Source organism: Eschscholzia californica, unplaced genomic scaffold, assembly GCF_041429995.1.
Source record: "Eschscholzia californica isolate CP2 unplaced genomic scaffold, dmEscCali1.0.p SCAF_2, whole genome shotgun sequence".
Lineage (NCBI taxonomy): Eukaryota > Viridiplantae > Streptophyta > Magnoliopsida > Ranunculales > Papaveraceae > Eschscholzia > Eschscholzia californica.
The window spans coordinates 55,912,772-55,937,778 of NW_028238309.1; the positions used below are offsets into that span (position 1 = coordinate 55,912,772).

Here is a 25,007-nt window from a genome sequence, read left to right on the forward strand (position 1 = left end):
TTCATGATTAACTTTGTTTTTGAGTTGGTTAACTTGGGTTTTTGTTAATTTTGGTTGCATCTATGGTCCTATGGATTCAAAAGATAAAGAGCACTTGCAGGAATTTTTGCATATTAAGAGTAGGGGACTAACAGGAATTTTGCATTAAAAAGATACTGAATTAAAGCATAACTAAAAGCAATTGGCATATGATGAAAACTTACAGGTCGGCCTTTGGTGAGGGGTTGAAGAGATAAGTCAGGATTCAGGAAGAAGGGCTGTTGAAGCAGACTTTTGCTCCTCTTCCATCTATACCAGCTATCAAGCACTGGAAGCCCCACGACTCTAGTTCTGCTATTACTTTGGCCAAGGGTGGTGACATTCTTGAACAAATATGAACGGAATCGATGAAGAGTATTGTCTTGTAAAAATAGTGGTACTGTATGCACACATTGCGGGATGGATCTCATACTACAAAAAATGAGATCCAAGGCTGGATCGTAGATCAGGGTCTGAGTTCGAATTGCTAATCAATTTATTTGCTTAACTTGAGTTCTGAGAGTTTTTTCATAAGATCAAGTCCTATCACAGAGTCACAAAACAAGGTAGTATCACAAATAAATTCGGCTGAGTTTTAGATTTACGATAAAAGCCAGCAGGACCTCAGGTGTTTATTCTGAAATAGGTCTAAGTTATACGAGTTTCACTTTTTCATTTGAGTCGTATATATACGGCTTATTCCTAATATTCATGATTTACATAACGAGACAGAAAATGGTAATGTTAGATGATGATAACGTGGTGAAGGAAAATACTTCAATCTTAATGTTAATCAGTTGTTTTGCACCAATTTCAGTCTAATTTGGGTATCAGAGAAACAAAATCAAGGCATACAGAACGCAGAGTGACAAACAAAACCAATAAATCACTAGAAAGGATAGTGGCGTTGAACGAGGAAACTCCAAAAAGACTTGCTCTAATGACTCCGCCAGAGTGCAACCAAGAATGTGATGATGACTAATGAGTAAAAATGCAGTGATGATGATTTCATTTCGAGATGCACTAAGAGTTCTAAAACCACATTAGACTAATGGACTGTATGTACTGGATTCATAGGTGTAAGATACGTGTCGGTAAAAATGCTAGAACACAGTATGAATTGCACATAACAGCAAAAAAGAAGGATACGTGTCGGTAAAAATGTTAGAACACAGCCTCCGCCTCCTGCCCCAGTCAGCTTGGAAGCTAACTTATGTTTCAAAGTTGTTCGAAGAACTGTTTCAATAGAGGCATGACATACTCCCATACATTGAAGCAAGCCTTGGTTCATTTCCATCAATTCTTCTACTTTCTCTTCCGTTTGAGTCATTGTGAGGTCATCGGAAACAGGTGATCCATGATTAGATAATGGCAGACAATTCCTTGCTGATAGAACCAACTGCTGTAAATACGGCACTCGTGGCTTCTGGATGTCTCAATGTTCTCTCTGAAACACCAGCAACTAAAGCCTTTGTGTTTCTACCAACTTTTGTGTTTGTGATGAGCATCTTGAGTGGCATACTTGACTTGATCAGAGTTAGTTTACCTGACTTGAACATGATCATGTTGCCTGTTACATGAACAGTGGTTCAGAGACAGTTCCTAATTTGTGGAGCAATCGAAAACGAAACATCTCATTCTTCATACTATATTAACTTTGTTGATATAGAATTCAGAATCATTCAGCAAGGTCCTCGATGTTATATTCTTGGTTATGACATGCCCCTTTGTTCATGTGCGACTATTCCTACACCATTACACGCCTCTCAAGTGTTCCTCAGTTTGAGCTTAAAACGTGTCTTTTTGTTAGGCCACGCGGAGCACGTGTTACTGTTGAACCTGGCACCCAGATGATACAGTGCAAGCAAAAGTCCCTAGATTCATGAAGATATAGAACAGCATATAAGTTATCATGCTTGCATATCCATCATTAGAGTCTCTAACAATTATTCCAATAATTACATATCCGATTTGACGTGTGGGCTTGGCTTTGACATCATATTAAGTTAGTCGACAAAACAAACTGGCAGTGAGTGTAGATGCCGAAGATGTCATATTGTTGGTGATGAGATTTCCCTCTATCCGTGTTGGACTATTCATATTTGTTACAAATCAAAGAGTCAAGCTTCTGTACTAAAATACTACACTCAAAAAACATGAAAATAAATCTTAAGAATCACAGTGTTGTCGATCCCTGATGGTTTTCCATGGATGACTTTTTCACCTTCAAAAGCCCATTTATTCACCAATTCAAGATCGTTATCTTCATCCACCACCCTTTGGTGTAACGGTTGGACACCCCTCTTAAGCCCATGAGGTCGTGGGATCGAGTCTCGGTGAAAGCAGTTTGCCATCAAGATTTGTAATTTAGGCATATATATAGTAGATATTGTAATAAATTTGTTAGGCTTTAGGCCTCTTTCATTATGGTTTAAATTAGGCGGTTATCGTGCTCATCACATCTTCATGATGAATCAATACTTTGTAACGACTAACGTAGATCGTAGTCAATTTCTCAAAAGAAAAGATAAAAAAAAAGATCGTTATTTTCGAAACTTAAGCAGTCTTGGTGGTTGACATCCAAACTTACAGCATTTGTTAATGCAAGCAAAGCAGCTGAGAGAGCCACAGAGAATGAAGTAGACGATCCTAAACCCGAACCTAAAGGAAGACCAGAAGCAACAATTGCTGTTGCAGGTTTATAACTGATACACGAAAACACAAACAAACTCATAACGAACATTGACTAATCAATATAGTAACGAATAAACACGAAATCTAATAGCAGAACCCAAGTCAAGTATGTGTACCCATGAATTGTGAGGTGTATAGCCAAAGAAATGCAGAAATTCCAGAAACAAGTCCAACTTTAGCCTCTGGAATATTTAGTTCTTCGACTAGAATAGCTATCGATCTCATGGATTCTTTCCAGTGAGCACGATCTAGGTTGAGAAGAAATAGGACTTCCTAATTCAGGTAGTGCCTCCTTGAGTCTCTCAATTGACCATGAGAACTCTAAACCCACATATCCTTGAGATTACTCTTTAGTAACCCATCATTACTATCTACAAAAAGAGTTGGAAGTCAACTTCAAAATAACAGATTGATCAGAAATCCACATAGAAATTAAAGAAGAAAATCAACCCAACAAGCCATTCCAAGTTATCAGACTACTTTCAGTACATAAATAGTAAATACACTGAGAAAAAGATTTGTAGCAATCTTTTATTCATTCAAACTTGTTGCAATCTATTGAATACCCACAATCTATATTTATATCCTGATCAAGTTTTGATCAAAATCAGATCCAACCACCAGTAAGATATTGCTTTTTGGCACCATAGAATCAAGAAACAACAAAAAGTAAGCTCAAAATTTTGAGTTAATTTTATTCATAACTTCTTACCAGAATCATGGGAAATGCGAAGAGTAATTTGGGTGTAGAGATCAATTGAAGCAGCAACGGCAGTGAATCAATGAACAACGGCATGTTCGTCTTAAAGAATGATTTTTCCGGAAGCACGGACTGTAACTTTCATCCTGTCACTAACTAGAGTCCTTTTTGGGATTGAGTTATTTAAGGCTTTAAGAAAGTGCCGTCTTTTAAAATCATATATATATATATATATATATATTGTGGGGTACTTCATTTTAGATCCTAAAAACGGATAATAAGGATACAGTTAGATCCGTAGTTGTTTTGACGAAGAACAAGCAACCAAAAAAAGTAACACAGAAAGTAAACAATCACACTGAACATAAGAGATTTATATGGGTTGGGCCGTTTGGTTTAGTAGACCTAATCCACGACGAACAATGATGCGATGATTTCCAATGAAAACCCAAGTTTACAAAGATGTCTCTAGGGTTTTAGTTTAGGTCGCCGTTTTTTTTCGTTGAGAGTAGGTCGCCGCTTTGGGCCATAAAGAAAAATTCTTGGGGCATAAAGACTTTTTTTGTTGAAAGATGGACTTAGGGGGCATATTTCTCTTTTACCCAAAAGTTTACTTGATTAAGAATTACCCCTAATCTTCATATTCTCCACCTCCAAAACTTCCGTTCACCACCTCCATTTCCGACCGCCGATCACCTTATACACTCTCTCTCGCTCTTTCTCACTATTTCTCTCTTTCACTTTCTCGCCCTCCCTCACTCTATCTCTCTCTTACCGTAGATCTCGTTTTCTCTCACTATTGATCTCTCTTTCTCTCATTGTAAATCTCTCTCTCTCTCTCTACACCTCTTTATTCTCCACATCTCTTTCTTTCCCTCTAGATCTCTTTTTCTCTCTCGCTCTGTAAATATCTTTCTCTTTCTTTCTTTCTCTCTCTCTCTCTCTCTCTCTCTTGATGCCTCTCAGTCTCGCTAACTTAGGAACAGAGGAACCTCCTCTCGACCTGGATGACCGTGAATCTAGTTCCGACGAAGGAGACACTTCCCTTTCGCTAGAACTGTGCGTGTGAGAGAAAGATAGAGAGAAGAGGATATAGATACAATAAGAGACAGCTAGAGAGAGGGATAACATGTGAGAGAGAGAGGGAGGTAGAGATAGAGAGTGAAACAAAGAACTAGAGAGAGACAGTGAGAGAGAGAGAGAGGGGAGAGAGAAAGATAAAGAGGGTGAAACAGAGAACTAGAGAGAAGGAGAAGATGAAGTTTAGGGGGCGTACTTCAATCAAGTCAATATTTAGATTAAAAAGTAAATCTGCCCCACACTACAAAATAGACACCTTTTTGTTATGGTCTTAATCGTAGCTGAAATACAAAATCCGTGGTAAATGGTCAATAACTACGGACCATAGCCAGTGATAGAGTCCCGTAGCAAATAGTTTTAGCTACAAACTTTTTGATTTTTTGCTATGGATCTAATAACGTAATAAAAAGCACCTTAGCTACGATAGAGTCCATAACTAAAGATTGTTATTTTTTTGAAAAAAAAAATACTATTTAATGAAATTTACCTAATACGTATCAAAAAGACTATGGAAAACGTTTCATTGCAATTATAGTATATACACGAAAAAATATGTATAGTTCACTTGAAATAAAAATTGCATCGCCTCGCTGTCTCTCTTTCTAATTCCTAAATATACATAGATACTCATTATATTGATAACCACCCTAACAGAAGTCCTGTCTTGCAGACCATCAACACAGATCGACCCTACTAACGAGTCAAAAAATTAGTTTCGCAGGTCACAAATCGGAACAGATATCAATCCATATTCAAGACAATTTCAACAATAATAATGGATTTCTTCAATTTCTATAACAATACTTACTAAAAGGTGAAGATGAAGTATGCAATGCAAAATGTCATGGCTAGTGATTAAGGTTAGCATAGTTGATATTCTACTGAAGGAGTTTTGGTCCAAAGAGAGACACTAAAGCACTTTCAACAGAAAAAAAGAAAAGAAACTAAAGCACAAATATAAGAGTAAAAATATATTTTAGGTGTCCACCAAAATGTTATAGGTTAATCAGTTTTTGCCCCCAATTTGTGACTAACTCACCGTTTTTGCCCCCATAAGTGTCTGACAGTTCGTTTTGACCCCAAAGGGTCAAATTTTTGGCGAAATTATCCTCGGGGGTCAAAAAAGAATTATTTCCAAAAAGAGATTAAAGGCATAAAAACCACATCATCTCTTTCTTTCTCCTCCACTTCACCTTATCTTTCCTCCATCACACCACCTCCTCTTCACCTCATCTTTCTTCTCCGGCGAATGGTTGCCGACCGGAGTAAAAAATTTCGACCAGCCACCATCAACATAAAAAAAAAAGATTCTTTATTTATGTCTCTTCTTCTTTTTTTTCTCTCTCCTGCTCTTCTTCTTCCTTTCACTTCTCTTTTTTTACTCTGTCTCTCTTTACCACACTCTCTCTAACTACTGTCCGGCGAAGGGGAGGATCCCCTTCGCCGGACGTCTGGTTTCCAAACCTTCGTTCCTGACGTCTGGTTTCCAAACCTTCGCCTGGATCTGGAGTTCCAGGTTCGTCTGGATCTAGAACTTCAGATCCAGACGAAGGTCGAAACCAGACCCTCACGACCTGGTTTCCAAACGTCCGGCGAAGGGAATCCTCCCCTTCGCTGGACAGTAGTTAGAGGGAGTGTGGTAAAGAGAGAGATAGTAAAGAAAGAGAAATGAAAGGAAGAAGAGGAGGAGAAGAAGGGAGAGAAAAAATTTTTATTTTTTATGTTAATGATGGCCGACCGGAATTTTTTGTTACGACCGGCAACCATTCGTCGGAAAAGAAAGGTGAGGTAGAGAGGAGGTGGTGTGATGGAGGAGAGATAAGGTGAAGTGGAGGAGAAAGAAAGAGATGATGTGGCTTTTATGCCTTTAATCTCTTTTTGAAAATAATTCCTTTTTGACCTTCGAGGATAATTTCGTCAAAAATTTGACTCTTTGGGGTCAAAACGAACTGGCAGACACTTATGGGGGTCAACACGGTGAGTTGGTCACAAACTGGGGGCCAAAACAGAATTAACCCAAATATTTTTTATACAAGAGAAGTAGAAGTATTACCAAAAAAAAAAAAAAAAAAGTTGACACATGTTATGGTGTGATTTCTCCAGCATTTTCACCTTTTTTCTAAAATACTTGCACTGACAGTATTACAGAACTTATGGTGTTATTTCAGTTGGGATGGAGTAAATTCCTGCTACATGGTCAAAAAAAATGATTCTTTGCCTATTCATTCTCTAAAAATTTGGTCTAATGGGATGGGACACAATGGGTCAAACTTGAGCTAAGTATCTTGGGTTCTTGGTAGGGTAGGTACCAACTACCAACTTAATTGGAGAGAACTTGGCTTATTAGGTTCTTCTAGGAGAGTTGGACAAAAACCAGCTAGACTTGATGTTTGCTCACATATAGGCTTGTGGTGTGGCTGAGATTTTAATGACTATTTCAGATGCAAATCTTCATTTGTGACCCTTTATGAAATACTGCAAAAACCTAATAACATTTTCTTTAATGTAAACAAGCATAATATCTCTAATAGGAACAAGGAGTTTACAAGTGCAAGCTTGAAACTTTAATGGCTTTCAAGTACACACTCTTAATTATTATTTTACATGTATTCTCACAAATCCAGACCTGTTAACATTGTTTATACGCCTCTTAAACTAAGAGATATTAGAAACAAAAAAAACAACTCATAAAGTCTATTTCATGCGCTCTTCAACAATATTTTACGCACCTCTGACAAACATGCACAGAAGATGTAACCTAATCCGTCACTATCAAAATCTTATTACTTCAGTAGTGAGATAAGATTTGATTGATAGCCCTCTTAACTTCGATTATAGTCGGCTTCCTGTCATTGATATTCTCCTTCACCTAAAGAAAGATACTAAAAAGTTAGAAAAATGTGAACTTATTCTTACTACTATAGTTATAAAAGAAATATATGAATTTTGTGCTAAATTGCTCGTAAATAGATAAATGAACAAATTGGGAAATCTTAAGTATCTCATGACAGTTACAAAGCCCGTCCATGAATTTATAAATTTTTTGTATATATATATGATGAAGTTTGAAAAATGTAGGAAAAAATATCTTAAATGCAATTATGATGGCCAAAAGTATAAAATATAGCCTCATGGACTAAAAGACTTGACCAATAGGTATTAAATGATCAAGGAATAAATGTGTAGAGATTATTAGATGATTTCTAATTTGACGAAGGGTCAAATTAAGAATAAAAGTATAATTCATATATAAATATAGGTTATGATTCTCATTTAGGCTAATACTCTTATTTTTCTAATACTTTAATTTTTCTCTAATGGAAGATCAACGGGATCAAATCAATTACAACAATGGATCGAGGCACCTTTCCTTAGTTGTTTTCATCTCTTTGAAGAGTGGATTTTTACCTAACATGTTGTATGGTGAATTTTGTTAGATTATATGCTTGTACGATTAAGTTTTACTGACATTATTTAATAGTAAAAACCTAAATGTCGATTGAAGAATAAACAACTATATAGCGGAAATATGTTTAAATACCTTAGCTCGTAACTCAGCAACAAAGATTCCATTGCTTGAAGTCGATTGCACAGTCATGATCTCGAGCCCTAGATCTTTAAGAGTCTGCATGATCTCAACCAATAATCCTTCTCTATACATACACTTTATTTCCAACAAAGCGTCGCATTCGATTATAGACACTTGTACGTAAACAACTGGTGGTCCTTCAACCACCTTATCTCTTACACCACCACTCCCTTCTAGAATTCTCAGTTTCCTCTTATCGGATATGGGTAATCCAACTTGATCCAGAACCATTGGAATAGAACCGGTTCCACCTAATTCCGGTTGTTGAATACCACTTGTGGTTTCCAAATCTTGTATTCTTTTCCTCAGTTGTTTAACATACTCAATTGTGTCTCCCAAGATCGACGCTTTGTCCATCTTCGTTACGAATGGAACCAATGATCTCAAGATAATAAACCGTTCGTTTAATTTTTCACGTCTTCTACGTTCTGCTAAGACATGGTTGGCACTTAAATCTTCTTGTGAAGCCCCTTTACGTAAAATACGGTTCGGTTCTTCATTTTCCCTTGAACTAGAATCATTCTTGTTCTGGTGTTTGTTGTGTAAAAATGGTACATGAAATAATATGTATTTAAGTAACCATTGTGAAGATGATGATGATGCTCCATCTAATGGTAGATTATGAAGGATATTATCATTCTTCCCACTCCATTTACCAAATACTGATTGCGAAGAGTTCCAGACATAGCCAATCGATGAGTATTCCGACCATCGATTTGAATTTTGTTGGAGAATATTCGATACCATTTGGGAGTAGTGGTTGTCCTCCTGCGTAAATTCTTCTATCTGAGGGACCTCTGTAGAAATAATATAAATGTTTTGATTATTGGATCATTTTACTTGCATAAAAAAAATGGAATTATATTTTGGATGTATACTAATCATGAACTTACAAAAGTTTCTACCCTCACAGATTTTTAGGTCTGTATGTATATCTGTCCATCAGATAGACTAGGGCTCAAATGTTATAATTTCTGAAAAAGATTGTATATCCAAGGTTGTACAATGTTACCTATGACCACTCTATTGAAGTGAGCTTGAGGACCCTAAACTTACCTGACATTGGTGGTTGAACATCTTGAATACTTAGCTGATCCTGAAAAGTTGGCCACCTATGAGCCAGGTCAGATCGAGGCTGACGATCAATGTGGCTAGCCGCTGCAAATATACGTTGTATATCCGGGTCTAAATTATTAGATGCATCATCAGGTGAACCGAGGCGAATATCTTCAGACATTTCGAGTTGAACTAATTCACTTGGTTCAGTCATAGTTGCTTGAGCCATCATAGGTACATTTTGTATTATCGGGTTAGATAAGCGGGTCGGATCTTGTGTTACGTAGCTATTACGACCTGTTTCAGTTTGAGAGTCGGATCCTGACCCGTCTTCTTCTTCATCTTCATCATCAACATCTTCTTCTTCTTCTTCTTCTTGATTTGGATGTGCAATTGGGTGAATGGCTGATGAGTACATGGTGAGCAGGCCGGGCGTTGAGTTGTAGTTGAATTGTTCAGATGAAACAGTAGGATTTGAAGTCGAGTGCCCGGAATGGGCGGGTTTCGGGTGGTTATGATGTTCCATATTGAATAAGCTCTTAACAAATTGGATCAAGCCAAGGTCTTCCTGAACCTGTTAAAGTTAAATTAAAGAGATAAATCGAACACGAACTACATCCAATTAAGCTCAAGAGTGTATAAGCAAAACTATTTCGTTGTATTAATCTTTTTTGCAGTTAACATGAAGTTGATATATTTTACGGTTGTACATTCTATGAATTATGCTTCTTATTCGAGTAAAGAAGTATATGATCATATCATACTAGTACATCACTAGCATTACCCAACTTAATGCAACTACGTAAATAGATGCTTACGATAATATTAGACACAAACTAAATGATAATATGGTAATCACACATCCCTTGGGGAGTTTATTTAGATTAATTGTAATGTTGAGCGCGCCACCAACTTAAGCAGAGACATTCTAGAGGCGTGCGCGGTTGCGAGAACTATGATAATCTTACATTAATAAGAAATAGCTAAAAAAACTCTTGAGTATATGTCAGACTCAGGTCAACCTCAACCCAAGCTAAAGCATATACTCCTCGGAGCTAAGTCTAAACAAAAACTATGTTCTAATCGTGAGAATAGTCTTACATGGGTAAAGGGCAGTATAGTAACCAAGAATGCAATGCTGGTCGGTCCTTAGAACAATATAGCTAGAATTATAACTAATTTCCGAAACAAAACCTATAGTACTTAAAACGAGAAAGTAACTTACCCTTTCCGTCGTGCCAAGCTCAAGAACTCCATCCATTAGAGGAATGCATACAACCGTCTGAATATGAGCACTCTAGGGTTTCGATTGCCATGCATGTGCGCAGTAGTGAAAGTTCAGATAATAAGCAAGATAAAGATGTTTGACTAGTTTATAATTAGCATAAAATCATACATAATTTTCTCAAAAAATGTAAAAAATAAAATTATTTTGACATAAGATATATATATCATATACTATATTATTCACTAGTTCATTAAAAGCTTAATTAAACAATCAAAAAAATTGAAGGTTATAAAGAAAACTAAGGGAAGAAAAATGGGATACCTTGGCAAGAATTGTTCTATTAAAAGTTTTACTATCAGTTTCATTTGCACTAGTAAGCCACACATGTTGCTGCCTTAAGAATGCCTTCCCTGGTAACCTATATATATAAATATATATCAAATATATATCATAGTAAAATTTAAATATTATAAACTTAATTTAAACAATGAAATAAAAAACTTATAATGAAATTTTATGATCAAATTAACATATGTAAGGTAAGATTAGATTGTATGTAATGTAGCTCAAATAGGAACCCTATGAGTTATTTTGTGGAACCCTAAAAGCTAGGTAACTAATTCTATACCTAGGGTAAAAAGAAGGAGAAGAAGGTAGAAATGAAGTGGGTAATATCATGCACCTAACATGTATAAAGGGTAATAAATTGATCATCACTTCATCAAGTCATGGAAAACTTTGCATTTAATTCTTTGGAGTCTTTGATGTGGATTTGAGAAATCTACTCTTATAGAATCATTTTACTATTTATAGGATATAGTACTTTATTAGGTCACATTCTTTAATACTATATAACACTTACAATACATGGGAACATTTCTTTCAAATTTCCTCATTTTGCACTCTACAAAGAATGTTTTAATGAGAGAGAGAGAGAGAGAGAGTAGTAGGTAAGGTATGAAGAATATTGATAGTGATGACTTTGTTTCTATATATGTGTGAAAACTTATGCAGTAATCTTTTTATCTAAGACAATAAACTAACAAACAAAAGTGAGAATCTAATGAGACAATTAATCAAGAAATTCAAATTAAAAAAATTAGGAACTCATAACTAAGACAAGAATTAGAATCTTGAATCAATAATAAGTATACTTACCCTACACCAAGAGGGAAAGAGAAAGATACAGACATGAGGTAAAACCATTCGGATTCCGTCAAGTCTTCCGGCGATAATGCAGCACAAGGGCGACGAGTCGGTTGATTAGTCTCTTCGGCTGATAACGATTCGTATAGCTCTCTGAGTTGTTGGCTTCTTTGAAGGGAAGCTTCTTCTGTACTAACTTCAACTGGTTGGACTGTCTTCCTTGTCTTTATTGCTCCATTATAGTAACCATCTCCCCACACCAAGATTCTGTAGTCAGATACCATTATTAATTAAAGTAGGCAAAAATTATATATGATCATTGAAAATCAAAGAAACCCATGACCAATTTAACTAGAAAAATACATTTTCTTCACAAGTAAGTAACTAGGTGACAAAGTGATGAATAACTAAAATTTAGGTCACAAATCATTTTCAATAATGAACTTACCCTTGTTGAGGACAAACTTGCCAAAAGAGACTATAAGTCCAATTAACAGATTGAACCACTGACTGCAACATCTGTTGTAACCGACTATTAGGCGGTGGAGCTGCCGTCATGGTCTACGATGAAGGTGGTGCACCACCAGACAATTAATCACCTAACCTAGCTTTCTTGTTCTAACCCTTATTTTGTTCTATCTTAATTTTTCTTTTCCCCTTCTTAAATTATGAAATCTTTTTGGCAATCTCAATGATATGATATATGCTTGCTTGTTGAACCCAAAATCTAGAAAGTGAAGAAATCTTTCCTTTCAATTATGGAAGCTGAAATTTGACCATATCAAGAAAAGGTGGATAAATTGAGATGGGCTTTGCAGGTGAAGAGGTTGAAAGTTTGTAAAACTTTGATAGAGAGAGATGCCCTAGAATTTCTAAGGTTAGAATGATTGTTGCATGGTTGTTAGAGTTTTGTAGTTCGAGACAATATTGATAGATTTATAAGAGAGAGAGAGAGAGTGAGAGTGGAGTGTGCTAGTGAGAGAGAGGGGGATTTTGGAGTATTGACTGGTCGGTACACCAGACAGTTCTTATAGTTTTCTTCTTCTTAACCTTCTTCAGTCCTACTTGGATTTGTTGGTTGTCTTGGATTTGTTGGTGCTTTATTACATACAACTTTGATGCACTCCAACATAAATGCCATTAATTAATTACTACCACTCTAAAGCTTGACCTCAAAAAGTGTCCCATGATAACTAATATCTCATAGACAAATGTCTAATTTCATAATCATTTCTATTTAGCTAGCCACCACAATACCTAAAAGATCAATAATAGTTAGAAAATGAAAAAGAAAAATCAAAGTCTACCTGGACGTAATTAGTGGCACTCTATATTTTCGAGTTAATTTTTTTTTTTTTTTACTTTTTGAAAGATTTTTTAGTGTCGTAATTAACGTTTATTTCTGACACGAAGTCACTACTTGTCTATTTCAATCTTTTTTTTAAAATTATTATTATCTTGAACTACTGGTACATCTGACGAGTATTAATTACGAATAACCAACTAAATGTAGTTTAGTTGGTATATTTGAATGCTATTGACGATGACATGTTATTTTTATTATTATTTTTTTCGAAATGTCAAAATTTATATTGATATAATGTGTCATGAAGACACTAATAACATATGTACATTAGGCATTACAAAAGAAAATTTTAATTTTAGAGTATAAAAAGTAATTTCCCATCTAGTTAGAGCATCCTCAACAAAAAAAAAAACAAAATCTAGTGAGAGCATCCCAATGTAGAATGAAGTCAAAATTTGTCCTCCAATTTTGATTTATAGCTCATCCAAGAATTTGAGTCTTTATTGAAAATTATGAGGAGAGTTTGGTTAGCTTCGGATCCATCACCAAAGAAAGGTTATTCCATTTTCATGTTGCTAGAAAAAAATTTATCCACGGTTTCACCCGTTTAATTGATAAGTTATTTTTTTTTAGAAGAAATAGAACGGTTTCATTGATAAAAAAAGTTTACAAAGGTCAGATGAGAAGACTAACTTTATAAAACAAAACAACAAATTGGCTAGGAAAGATTACAAATGGCTCAAAGCCTAACCAAAGCATCCTAGTTTATAATTTGGTTCGAGAAGATCAAGTGTTTTTTCTCCAAGGTTGATTGTTGTTCCAGTAGAAAATGGAAGCTTTTGCTTAGATAATTTTTCTTCCATTGTGGCTTCTTTGCACCCGAATCATCCATCATCCTCTTGTTTCTTTCAAACCATATATTCCATATAATTGTAGATGAAATGCATAATCTGAAGAAACTTTTTATATCAATTTGTTAAGTCTGGTCATCCAACTCAAAATCATTTGGCAATGAGTGGAGAGGACTTAGACCTTATATTCTTGGTTGCTAGATACCCATTCTCCCTGTGGGACTAGTCTCACACGTGTACTTCTTTGGCGACGTGGAACACGAGTGGCTTTAAAGCCTATCACGTGTGAGCCTAGCTCTGATACCATGTTAAGTTTGCGGTCATCCAACTCAAAACCAATTGGCAAAGAGTGGAGATGACCTGGATATTATATTATTGGTTGCTAGTTACCCCTTCTCCCATGTGGGACTATTCTCACACGCCCCCTCACGCATGGCTTGTTAGCCTAACACGTATTTTTTTGTTTTGGGTGACGTGGAGCACGTGTGACTTTTTTTAAGCCTATCACGTATGGGCCTAGCTTATATAAACCATTCCATTTTTGTCAAAGAATATCAAACAAGCTGAAAAACTAGGCACATTATCGGACTAGTGAAAGAGCATTATAATTATAAAAACAAAATGCTCTTCTTTTGTTAATCTAACTTTTTTGTTACGTTAATAGGCAGGCAAATGGAATGGCAGATAAATTAGCTGAGTGCACTCGTAACGTGAAACTCTTATTAAATGATGAGAAATTTTATTCATCTCTCCAGTTGGTACCTCCTCCAGCTCTTCACCTGATGTGGCGACATATCACTTGAGTTTGGAACAAACTGGGAGAGAAGGGTAAGAGTATATGCTCAAGTAAGACGTCACCATATCATGCGAGGACTAGAGGAGATGCCAAATGGAGGAATCAATAGGATTTTTGATAAATGATAGATTCTTCCATAAAAAATTAAATTTGGCCGCTCACCACCACAACTGCAACTGCAACTCCTGGATTATTACATAAGATTGCACAAAACGAACCCCAAATTTTCAACGAGACTGCTGCCGACCATGACCACGATGAACCGCTGAACCAAGATTGTTACGTTCACACACTTTTTCATGGTCCAAGCAAATAAGAGGAGTGTATTACAAGAGGAGAGAGAGAGATAAAGTCATGTACTCTTTTTAAAGAATAAGACAACGCGGAATAACACTGTTAAATTCACATAATTATAGGGTCCCGTGGTCCGGATGAGTACCAATGGTATATATTCGTCTCAACTCCATAAAAACCAAATTTTCTTAGAGAAGGGGAAAATATAAATGTCTCAACCTTCAAATTCAAATTTAGGATGCAAGAGGTACTATCTCCTGCCAATGGGTAGAGCCAACTTCAGCTGACAGAAATATAAGTTTACTGGTTCATATTGGGAATATTAGAGATGCCACGGTACATAGACTTCAATGCGCAGGGCCAACGTTCCCTTAATAGAACGCAAGGATATAATGGTGTACAAGGACTTCAATGCGCAGGCCCCCTTCAACTTTAAGAACATGTCACTATTTCACGACGGTCGATAGTACAATGGAAGGCCAATGCACTGGGGACATTAGAAATCGTTATAGGAATAAGTACTTTGTTTATAGTAGAAGTTCTTTTGCTTTAAAAAAATAAAAAATTACCAATAGTATATTTGACAAAAAAAAGTTTTTTATAACTGAAAAAATCAAAAAGTTAATTTCCTAATGTAATGTAATTTACTTTTCTATTTCTTTTTTATTTTTCTCGTAAAGATACTTGTTTTTAATTGAATTTATTTTGAATTTTCATGATTACTCTTTTAGAAGAGGTGGCGACAATATTTGTAGTAGTGGTGGGGGTGGGGGTGGTGGTGGAGCCTTGGAGGTATGGTGATGGAGGTGTGGTGGTGGTAGTGATGTGATTGAGGTGTGGTAGTAGTGGAGTACGGTGGCAGAGGTGTGGTGGTTGTGGTGGTGAACGTATGATGGTGGCGGCGATGTTGATGGTGACAACTGTGGTGATGATGGTGAAGGTATATGCATGGTGGTTGATGTATGAGGATGGTGTTGGTGGAGGTATGATGGTGGTGGTGGACATATGGTGATGGTGATGGTGGTGGATGTACGATGGAGGTATGGGATAATGGTGGTGGATGTATAATGGTGGATTGGTGGTGGTGGAGGTACGGTGGTGGTGGACGTACGATGGATGGCGTAGGTACGGTGGTGGTGTAGGTATTGTGGTGGTGGAAGTACGGTGGTGGTGGATGTATGGTGGTGGTGGTGGTTGAGCTATAGTGGTAGTGGTTAAGATGCGGTGGTGGTTGTGGTTGAGGTTTGGTGGTGGTGGTCGTGCTAGAGGTGTATGGTAGTGGTGGTGCTAGAGGTGTATGGTGGTGGTACAACGATGTGGTAGAAGTTTAGTTGTGGTAGTGGAGCGGAGATAAAAAAAAAAAAAAATGGTAAAGTGAAAATTCATGCATGTGTTGAACAAAAGTAGCTTAACTTTAAAACCAAAAGCTAAAAATCTGAACTTAAAAAAAAAGTCAAATTTCAACTCAAGTGAAGTCGGAAATTTTCACGTTACGAAACTAAGTAAAAAAGTAACTTATTTTAGTTAAGGTGTCGTTTGGCAACCAAAAGTATAATTACTTTTGCTTACAGCAGAAGTTCCTTTGCTTCAAAAGACAAAAAAATTATCACAAGTTTGTTTGGCAAAATTTTTACTTATAAGTCAAAAAGTTAGTTTAGTAATGCAATTTTCTTTTTTATTTTCTTTTTCTCGTAAAGTTACTTGATTTCAATTAATTTATTTATGATTTTCGTGATTTCTCTTTTGGAAGAGTTGTTGTTGTTGTTGGTGGTGGTGGTGGTGGTGGAGCCTTTAGGGTTTTTGTTCGGATAGAGAAGGAATTTTGTCAATTTCTCATCTTCTTCCTTTCACCACCACTGCCACCACCATCACCAGTATCATCAATTAGCTTAGATCAAAGATACCTAAGATAGGGGTCTCATGAACTGAACCTCAATTTAGGGTTTTTGTTTGGATAGAGAAGGAATTTTGTTAGATACATTCCCATTCAAACAGAAGGAACCCCGTTCTGTTCGAACAGAAGGATTTCCTTCTATTCGAACTAATTTAACAAAAACTCCAGATTGGGGTTACAGTCGTGAAACTTCAATACGTGGCTTCCTATAGGTTGAAGGTCACTAGAATTAGATGCTCGGTCGGAGCCAGCTACTCCTCTGGCGACCCAATTCGACGAGTGAAAGAGAAAAAAAAAGAGTTACAAGTAAATTATAAACAAGGGCAAAAAAAGAAAGAAGATATTGACGGATAGGATTGACGAACAAAGTACTTATTTGAAAAATTGAGTAAAAAAACCTAACGATATGTTTCAATCTGCTTGAAAAGACTAAAAAAATGAGTTTGGAAAAAACCTAGGTGTAGATGCATCAAAATACAATGAATCACATAACACGGTTCTAAAAAAGAATAGAAAAGTCATATTCAATCTGATTCTCATGTTCTTCAACAAAAAAAAAAAAAAAAAAAAAAAAAAAAACTGATTCTCATGCTTCTCTGCCTTCAATCTCGTCTACCTCATCTTTCAGCTCTTCTTTAATCTTTGGCTTTCAACTATAAATTTTTCTAATTTAACCACAAATTCAATCGTATATCTTTCTATAAATGATGAGTTGGCACTTAGAGATATCTCAAGATGACACTCTAGAAATGGAGTGTCCTCTTGAGATATCTCTATTCAACCACCGCCACGTCAGTTTTAAGATTTAAGTTGAGTTTTGCATTGGAGATGCAAAAAACTTATGTGGTACTCCGAATTTCTAAGATTGAGTGTTGCATTGGAGATGCTCTTAGAGCATCTCCAATGCAAGACTCAAAAAAATTTCTATTTGTCATATGTGTCAAGTTCCAATTGAGATTCTCACTCCTATGTGGCAGAAATAGAGATCTTCAACTTTTTTGTGTCTCCATGCAAAACTCTAAACTTCTCTTATTTAGTTATGTGTCAGTTATTTTTGTAAAGAAATAATTAGTTATATGGAAAACTCGATTTCTATTGGTAATAATTCAAATATTGATGAGTTGGACAATTAGAGATATCTCAAGAGGACACTCCATTTCTAAGAGCATCTCCAATGCAACACTCAATCTTAGAAACTCTGAGTGCCACTTAGGATTTTTAGAGTTTTTTCTTAAAAATCCTCTCCAATGCAACACTCTATTTGGATCTCTAAGATGACGTGTCGAGGGTGGAATAGAGATATCTCAAGAGGACACTCTATTTCTAGAGTGTCCTCTTGAGATATCTCTAATTGTCCAACTCATAAATATTTGATTTTCAACCAATGGAAATCGAGTCTTCTATATTTTCTAAAATAACTAACAATTTATTTACTAAAATAACTACGCCACATAAGTAAATAAGATAAGTTTAGAGTTTTGCAGTGGAGAAACAAAAAAATTGAGGATCTTTATTAACGCCACCTAGGAGTGAGAATCTCAATTGAAACTCGACACATAGAATTAATAGAGATTTTTTTGAGTTTTGCATTGGAGAAAGTGTCCTCTTGAGATATCTCAAGAGGATTCCACCCTCGACACGTCATCTTAGAGATCCAAATAGAGTGTTGCATTGATGAGAGTTTTCAAGCAAAAACTCTAAAAATCCTATGTGGCATTCAGAGTTTCTAAGATTGAGTGTTGCATTGGAGATGCTCTTATACCCCGAAGTGCTTGAATTCAATCATTTATTGATGATCTGTCTCATTTGAGATAGGGAATATCGTTAGACAGTAAGACGACCATTGTGAACCTCTCTCATCATTATTATATATGATCTATAATTGTTCAACGGCCAAGAGTTTTTATTACTCTCTTTGGTATCATCCCCAATTGGCAGTTACTGCTCTTACCTAACCAAATTGGCAGTTACTGCTCTTCCACAAATATGTTTTTTCGTTCTGTCATTACTCCGTATTAATTGGCCAGGTGTTACACGACGGATAAGTTAGTCCGTTATTATAACTACAACCCTACTTTCTTCTCATTCTACTTTTCTCTCTGACGGTTTCTTCCGCAAATCTTCTCACTAAACTAGTGGGTTAGGAGCTCTCCAAACTACATAAATCACTTGCCCTCAACTCTCTTCTCTAAAATGATTGAAGTTGTTAACTTGTGCTGACGTAAACCTAGTTCAATAAAACAAGGATCTAATATCAGAAGAACCTTTGCCCTTTGATATAGTTTAGGGCTAAAATTTCCAAGAAGACAACTGCTTCAAACACCTGTTCTTACAGGTTACAATACCAGCACACAAATAAAAACAAACAACTGTTTGTACTCTTTATGTTTCTTATTCTCTGATCTGCTAACTCCAATAAGAAAAACTACTGCATTTAACAACAAAAAGAGATCAGATTTGACCAAGGATTACTTCTCCACCAGAAACCTTGAAGTCAGATGGGACTGTCTCTACATTCAAAACTTTCACCTTCCCATCTTCTATGTAGGCTGACCACCTATATAACAAGGAGAAAGACTACCATAAGAAAGATGTACATTGTGTCAAGGGGATCTTTTTGACACCAAATGTAATAAATAGTTCTACCCGAAAAATATTACAACACAATTTTATTTGTGGGTAAAATATAGAAAAAAAAAAAGAAGTCACTGTTCAGAACATCGAGTGGTGATCATTGTGGCTATAGTACAAGCTTGTCCCACAGCAAATTTGATTTAGTGAAGTTGACGGTAGGGGTGGGCGTTGTCGTAGGACGATGGGTATGTTGATGGTCGTTCGGTAGTAATGGTGATGGTGGAGATGGAGTTGTCATAGTGGAGGTTGAAGTTCCACGAGGTAAGTAGGTTGTGTGGTAATAATGGTGTGGTCATACCCTAGTAATAGCGGTGATAGTCACGGTACCAATAATAACTATGTGGGGGTGCCCCAAAGGGAGGTACATGCTAGAGTTCGGTGATGATAAAAATGGTGGTTGTGAAATATGGTCCATTGTGAGATGCTGAAGGAAATGATAGTAGAAATGTTTTGAACAGTTCATTTCATGTCAAGGAAACAAGTAATAGAAGCAAATTTGCACAGTTGCCATCAATTTGCTTTTCCCTAATATCAAACACATTATCAGAAACCAAACCATATAGTTTCATTGATACTTTTCAAATTGGATGAAGACCAAAAAGTTCAATTCAGTATTTATAAACTAAAAGATGGTGTAAGAAACATGACTTAGTTAAAATAGAAGTTCAAGTGAAGTCTCAGAGTGTACTGCCCAATGTGCACACACATTAAGCCATAAGAGACTTCCAGGACAGACCAAGATGGGTTGATTAGACATGGATATCAGTAAAATTAAGGGAAACTGAAACAATTCTATACATATTTACATAAAGTAAGGAAGAATAATTTATTTCATACCTCTCGGAACGTGGTCCGAGCAATGCAGCAGAAAGATCTTTCTCCAAGTTCAAGCTCTTGTGGAAGCTCCCATCAAAATCTCCATAGAATTCAATCTGTAGCAAAGCAATAAATAAGTAAAGATATGGCTCCAGCATTGATATCTCTGGCATGCCTTGTCAACTGAAGAGTTGGAACTTTGAGTGAAATTAGCAGCTTTCTTGGCTTAGATTTTAACATTTTTTTACAAGTTTTGTTTGAAAAGTTGAATCAATATATTAAGAGAAGAAGAAATATGTACAAGCAAAGAGTTGCTCCCTCGACTTAGAGAGCACTTGCCAAATACAGGAGGGGTAGAACCTTCTTCTTCCACAAAAGAGCCAAACCCACAATTTCACAATACTAAGCTCACATCTTATCTAACAATGGATTTTAAAAAATCAATGGGTTGTTTTGTCTCTGACAGAAATACCGAAGAAGTTCAGTGAATTACTTTCACTTGAAGAGTCGAAAGAGAGACAAGTCCCTTGGAACCTTTTCTTTTGGAAAATTGAAAGAATTGTAGTAGGAAGAGAGTATACAAAAGGATCGTTCCCAGTATTCTCCTACACGCTGGGTGTGAACAAAGATTTCCCAGAAGAAGGCCAAAGATTCAGAAGCTTGCTACTATCGCTTCCCAGTTGACAACAAGGTCCTCTGAAACCTTGGCTCGAGCTAACTAAGCAAGAAGGACAACAAATGGAAGATGCAGAACTATATGAAGTACGAACAACTCGTTGGTGCTTTACTCTAACTATAACATTTCAGATATTGCATATTCTATACGAGTTGTTTCTCAGCTAATTAACAAACCATGCCTGGTCCATTTTACGCAGCAAAGAGGATTCTTCGCTACATAAAAGGCACGTCCAAATTTGGTTACTGTAGAAACAGCATAAATCATTTTGTCTAAGTAGTTAAGTGAATGATACACTATTTTCCTTGCAAGTTATGAAGCAGAGTGCAAAGCATCTACTATGGCATCTCAGGTGTGACTTTTGTTTAAAAGACTTGTTCATGAAATTGTTTTTGGGTTTGACTTATCTAGTTATCATTCAATCTAACAATCAATTTACAAGTAAGTCTGTTTGAAATTCAGTGTTTTATGCACAAGAAAACACATTGAAACTCACAAACATTTCTTCGAGGAAAAATATATCAACTCAGGACACTGAGTTGCAGAAAATTCTACAAGGAAGATCAAGTTGGTGATAGCTTCACTAAAGCACTTGCCACACCTAATGACTGGACTGACTCCTAATTAAACGAAGCCGAAAGCCCGAAACTATTCCATAAAAACTAGGATATAGCCGTGGTAAGTCGCTCGTAATTGTAACACTACTGTGATGACCACAGTAATAGGTCAAACTTGAAGCTCATGAATCAGGCTCTTCTAACTAAATGGCTTTGGAGATTCGACCAGGAGTCGGGCAAACTTTGGAAGGAAGTTATTGGAGATAAATTTGGGACGATCCAGACGAGTGGGCGCAAAAGGTCAAAAACTCCCCATATGGTTGTACAAATTCAGAAACCTTACCAAGTGGAAATTGGGCAACGGGCAGAAGATCAAGTTCTGGGAGGATATCTGGCTGGGTAATATGGCTCTAAAGGATCGCTTCCCGTTAATATTCTCAATAGCCCTGGACAAGAAGGTGGCAGTGAAGACCATGTGTAATCCTGAGACAGGGGTTTGGGAAATCAAAACCAGAAGAGGTCTAAACGATTGGGAGATAAACTCTTATGCGGAACTGTTAGAGTCTCTTCAAATGGTACGGCTGAACAGTAACCCAGACAGCAGGATTTGGAGGCAAGAGGAGAAAGAGAAGATGTCAGTAAAGCAGTGCTACACGTTGCTGGAGTCAGGTGACCAAATCATGCATCCAACACTAGGTAAAATTCTAGGGAGGAAGGGTATCCCTCCGAGAGTTGGATTTATGCTTTGGGCAACCTTTATCGATAGGATCCCCACAGTGAACGCTCTAACACGTAGGGGCTTCATGATCACCGATCGGTGCATCATGTGCAAGGAGGAAGAGGAAACAAGTAGCCATATGTTCCTTCATTGCAAGGTTGTGCAGGACCTCTGGACGTATTTTCTCAAGTCCCGGGAAATTAATTGGTGCATGCCAGCTTCGGTGACAGGCTTATTCGAACAATGGGAGAGTTCACATAAGCCAAGAGGCAAGAAGGAGATATGGGACCTAATCCCCCCGGCTATAGTCTGGTGCATCTGAAAGGACCGTAATAATAAGATTTTTAAGGACGCAAATGCGAACTCTAGATTAGACGTAGATGATGTAAAAGCAGTAATATTTGGTTGGGAAAGAAGTCTACCTTCTTATAGCAACATCTCTAGATGTTGTTTGTAATTGGGAGGCATGGATATCATGAGATATTCATTGTCTCCCCAACTGCTTCTCGTTTATAGTTCCTTTTCGTTTTAATTTTAATTTTAATTCAAAGTTCCAAAAAAAAAAATAAAGGTCAAACAATTTGCAGATAGCAAAGTAAATCATGAAAATATTGATCACAATTTATGGGAATAGAAAGACTTACAGCATCTTTGGCTTGAAGCTTCTCTGCCCATCCATTCATAACATAAGGATCATTTACGGAGACACAGATCACAGAATCAATTCCTTTAGCTTTGAACTTATCAATGTTGTTCTTGTAGCTAGGGACATGTTGAGCAGAACAAACACCCGTAAATGCACCCTAAATATTTCAAACATGAATAATCAGAAAAATTCGAGTAAATCTAATTTCACTTAGATTTCAGATGAACATTCTTCAATCATATTATCACAAAGTCCAAAAGAATGAGAGTAACAAATTGTCTAATAGGAAAATTATAAAGATGTCAACCAAGCCTCGGGGTTTGTTTTCCCACCAGGTCACCCAGACGGGGTGTCCCCCTCCGCCGTTCCGGTTTACAAGTTTGTGTGTGACACTGCGGTCACATGTTTCAGCAATGATCCTTCCGCAGGTTCAACTACGGAAACCTTGTTAAATTTCTCCTTCCGCAGGTTCAACTACGGAAACCTTGTTAAATTTCTCCTTCCTCTAAATGATAAGGTTCAGTGGACTTCTCTAGACATCGGAGGCGGCGGACCACCCGCTTCGCCGCGATCCAAACACTTTACGGGACCATTCAATCAGTAGGAGGGACGGCAGGGTATACAAAGGGCAAAGACAGTCTCAAGCCAATGATCCGCGATTACTAGGACTTCCTCGTTCAATACCAAAAACACTCACAAACACACCCCAAATGCCATATTGCAAAACGTTCTTAATATAGTAAACCCTAATTCTTGATATGGATATCTAACAATAGGAGAAAGGAAATTAAATTTGCTTGAGCTTTCTATACAGAAAGAAGAAATGAATAACAAAATTGTGAAATAATCAAATGTATGAATGATCAAGTAAAGACTAAGAAGAGGGTAACTTACAGGGAGTCCAAAAATGACAACTTTCTTGTCCTGAAAAAACTCAAATTACAAAATTGAAATCAGAAACTATGAACAAAGAGAAAGTAAATGCTTTTCACAAATGCATCAATCTAGAGAGGGAAAGAGAGAGGACCTTAAGAATGTCTTTAAGAGGGGTAGTAGAGAACTTGGATGAGACACCCTCATCCCAGGAACGAGCCTTCTGAAGAGAGAGATCAGGAATAGTAGATACTAAATCAGTTCCTACTGAAACAGATGAAAATGCCCTAGATACTGCAATTCTAAGCCCACCAGTGATTGATGAGTAGTTTGATGATCTCTTTAACATCGCCAACGCCATTTTCTCTCTCTCTCTCTCTCTCTTTACTCTCTATTCCACAACCTTCTTTGTATCAATGTTTCTCTCTCTAGATTAGGGTTGAGTTTTTCTCCCGCGAGAATAGGACACCCCTGGACTTAATCCTACTTTTTAGGGTTCATTTCATTTGTGCCCCTTAAGATGATCAACTCACCAAGATGACCCTCTAAAGATGATCAGAGTTCAAAATAGCCCTTATTTAATTTTTCATTTGTCAACTTTGTTCTCCTTCCACCACCATTATTACTCCATTCTTTATCAATAGCAACAATTGCGTCCAAAGTGGAGACGGGGAACGGGATAGTAAAGAGAGATAAATAAGAAGAAACAAAGAGAAGTATAAAGAAAAAAGAGGAAAAGTGATGGTGAGGGATCTGGTGGTTGTCGTACAGTGGTGGTGGTAGAAGGAGAAGAAATGAAAGAGAAAATCATTTCATGAAGGTTTTTTTTTTTTAAGATAATTTTTTTTTTTCGAAAGATCATTTTATGAAGGTTTGGTTGGAAGTAGTTGTCCATTATCTACCAACGTCCCTTCTTCCACAAGAATGAGAGGACATGGAAAAAAAATCACTTCTCAAATGGGGGGTAAGGGAGAAAGAGAATATCAATGGTTAAAATTGACCAATGGAAAAGGGACATCTTCACCTTCTTCCATCACCATACTTCCGACCACCAGCACCATTTCATAACACCAACTACCACTACCAACTCTCTTCTTCTCACTATCCCCACCAACCACCACTCCAACTCTTTTCTCTCTCCATATGAGACATCTTTCTCTTCTCTCTTCTTCTCGTTCTCTCTCTCTCTCTCACAGTTCCAGCGCAAGAAAGTGTTCCCTTACATAGTGACTTTGATATATAGAAAACAGAACAACATAGAATGAATGATAAAGCCAAAGTTTTACCAACACAAGTCGGACCTCCTCTTCTTAGAGATTAAACAGTTGAAGCTGTTGATATTGCAACTAAATGAGTTCTTGCCCAATTTGGATTCCCAAATCCAGTCACGTACCCTTCTACATCAAATCTTCATTCATAAGAAGAAAACAAATCC

The 25,007-nt window shown here is 36.8% G+C and overlaps 2 protein-coding genes and 1 pseudogene across 3 annotated transcripts; all 3 read right to left on the bottom strand.

The window, feature by feature from the left end:
- Positions 1 to 12: 12 nt before the first annotated feature.
- On the bottom strand, positions 13 to 3,557 carry LOC147559257 (mevalonate kinase-like; annotated as a pseudogene). Its single transcript, XR_015234548.1, has 3 exons — positions 3,425 to 3,557; positions 2,829 to 3,083; positions 13 to 2,723 (listed from the first exon to the last, which is right to left on the bottom strand). The product of XR_015234548.1 is annotated as a mevalonate kinase-like (transcript).
- Positions 3,558 to 6,986: 3,429 nt separating this feature from the next.
- On the bottom strand, positions 6,987 to 12,685 carry LOC147559258 (transcription factor BHLH42-like). Its single transcript, XM_086661117.1, has 7 exons — positions 11,960 to 12,685; positions 11,524 to 11,778; positions 10,687 to 10,783; positions 10,363 to 10,434; positions 9,138 to 9,711; positions 8,034 to 8,878; positions 6,987 to 7,361 (listed from the first exon to the last, which is right to left on the bottom strand). The coding sequence occupies exons 1-7, from the start codon at positions 12,067 to 12,069 to the stop codon at positions 7,281 to 7,283; spliced, it is 2,034 nt and encodes a 677-aa protein (XP_086517243.1). The 5' UTR covers positions 12,070 to 12,685; the 3' UTR covers positions 6,987 to 7,280.
- A 6,224-nt stretch (positions 12,686 to 18,909) lies between these two features.
- PRXIIF (peroxiredoxin IIF) lies at positions 18,910 to 24,057 on the bottom strand. The gene is made up of 5 exons (XM_086661140.1): positions 23,727 to 24,057; positions 23,594 to 23,623; positions 22,698 to 22,856; positions 20,124 to 20,218; positions 18,910 to 19,209 (listed from the first exon to the last, which is right to left on the bottom strand). The coding sequence occupies exons 1-5, from the start codon at positions 23,931 to 23,933 to the stop codon at positions 19,104 to 19,106; spliced, it is 597 nt and encodes a 198-aa protein (XP_086517266.1). The 5' UTR covers positions 23,934 to 24,057; the 3' UTR covers positions 18,910 to 19,103.
- Between the last annotated feature and the right edge of the window lie 950 nt (positions 24,058 to 25,007).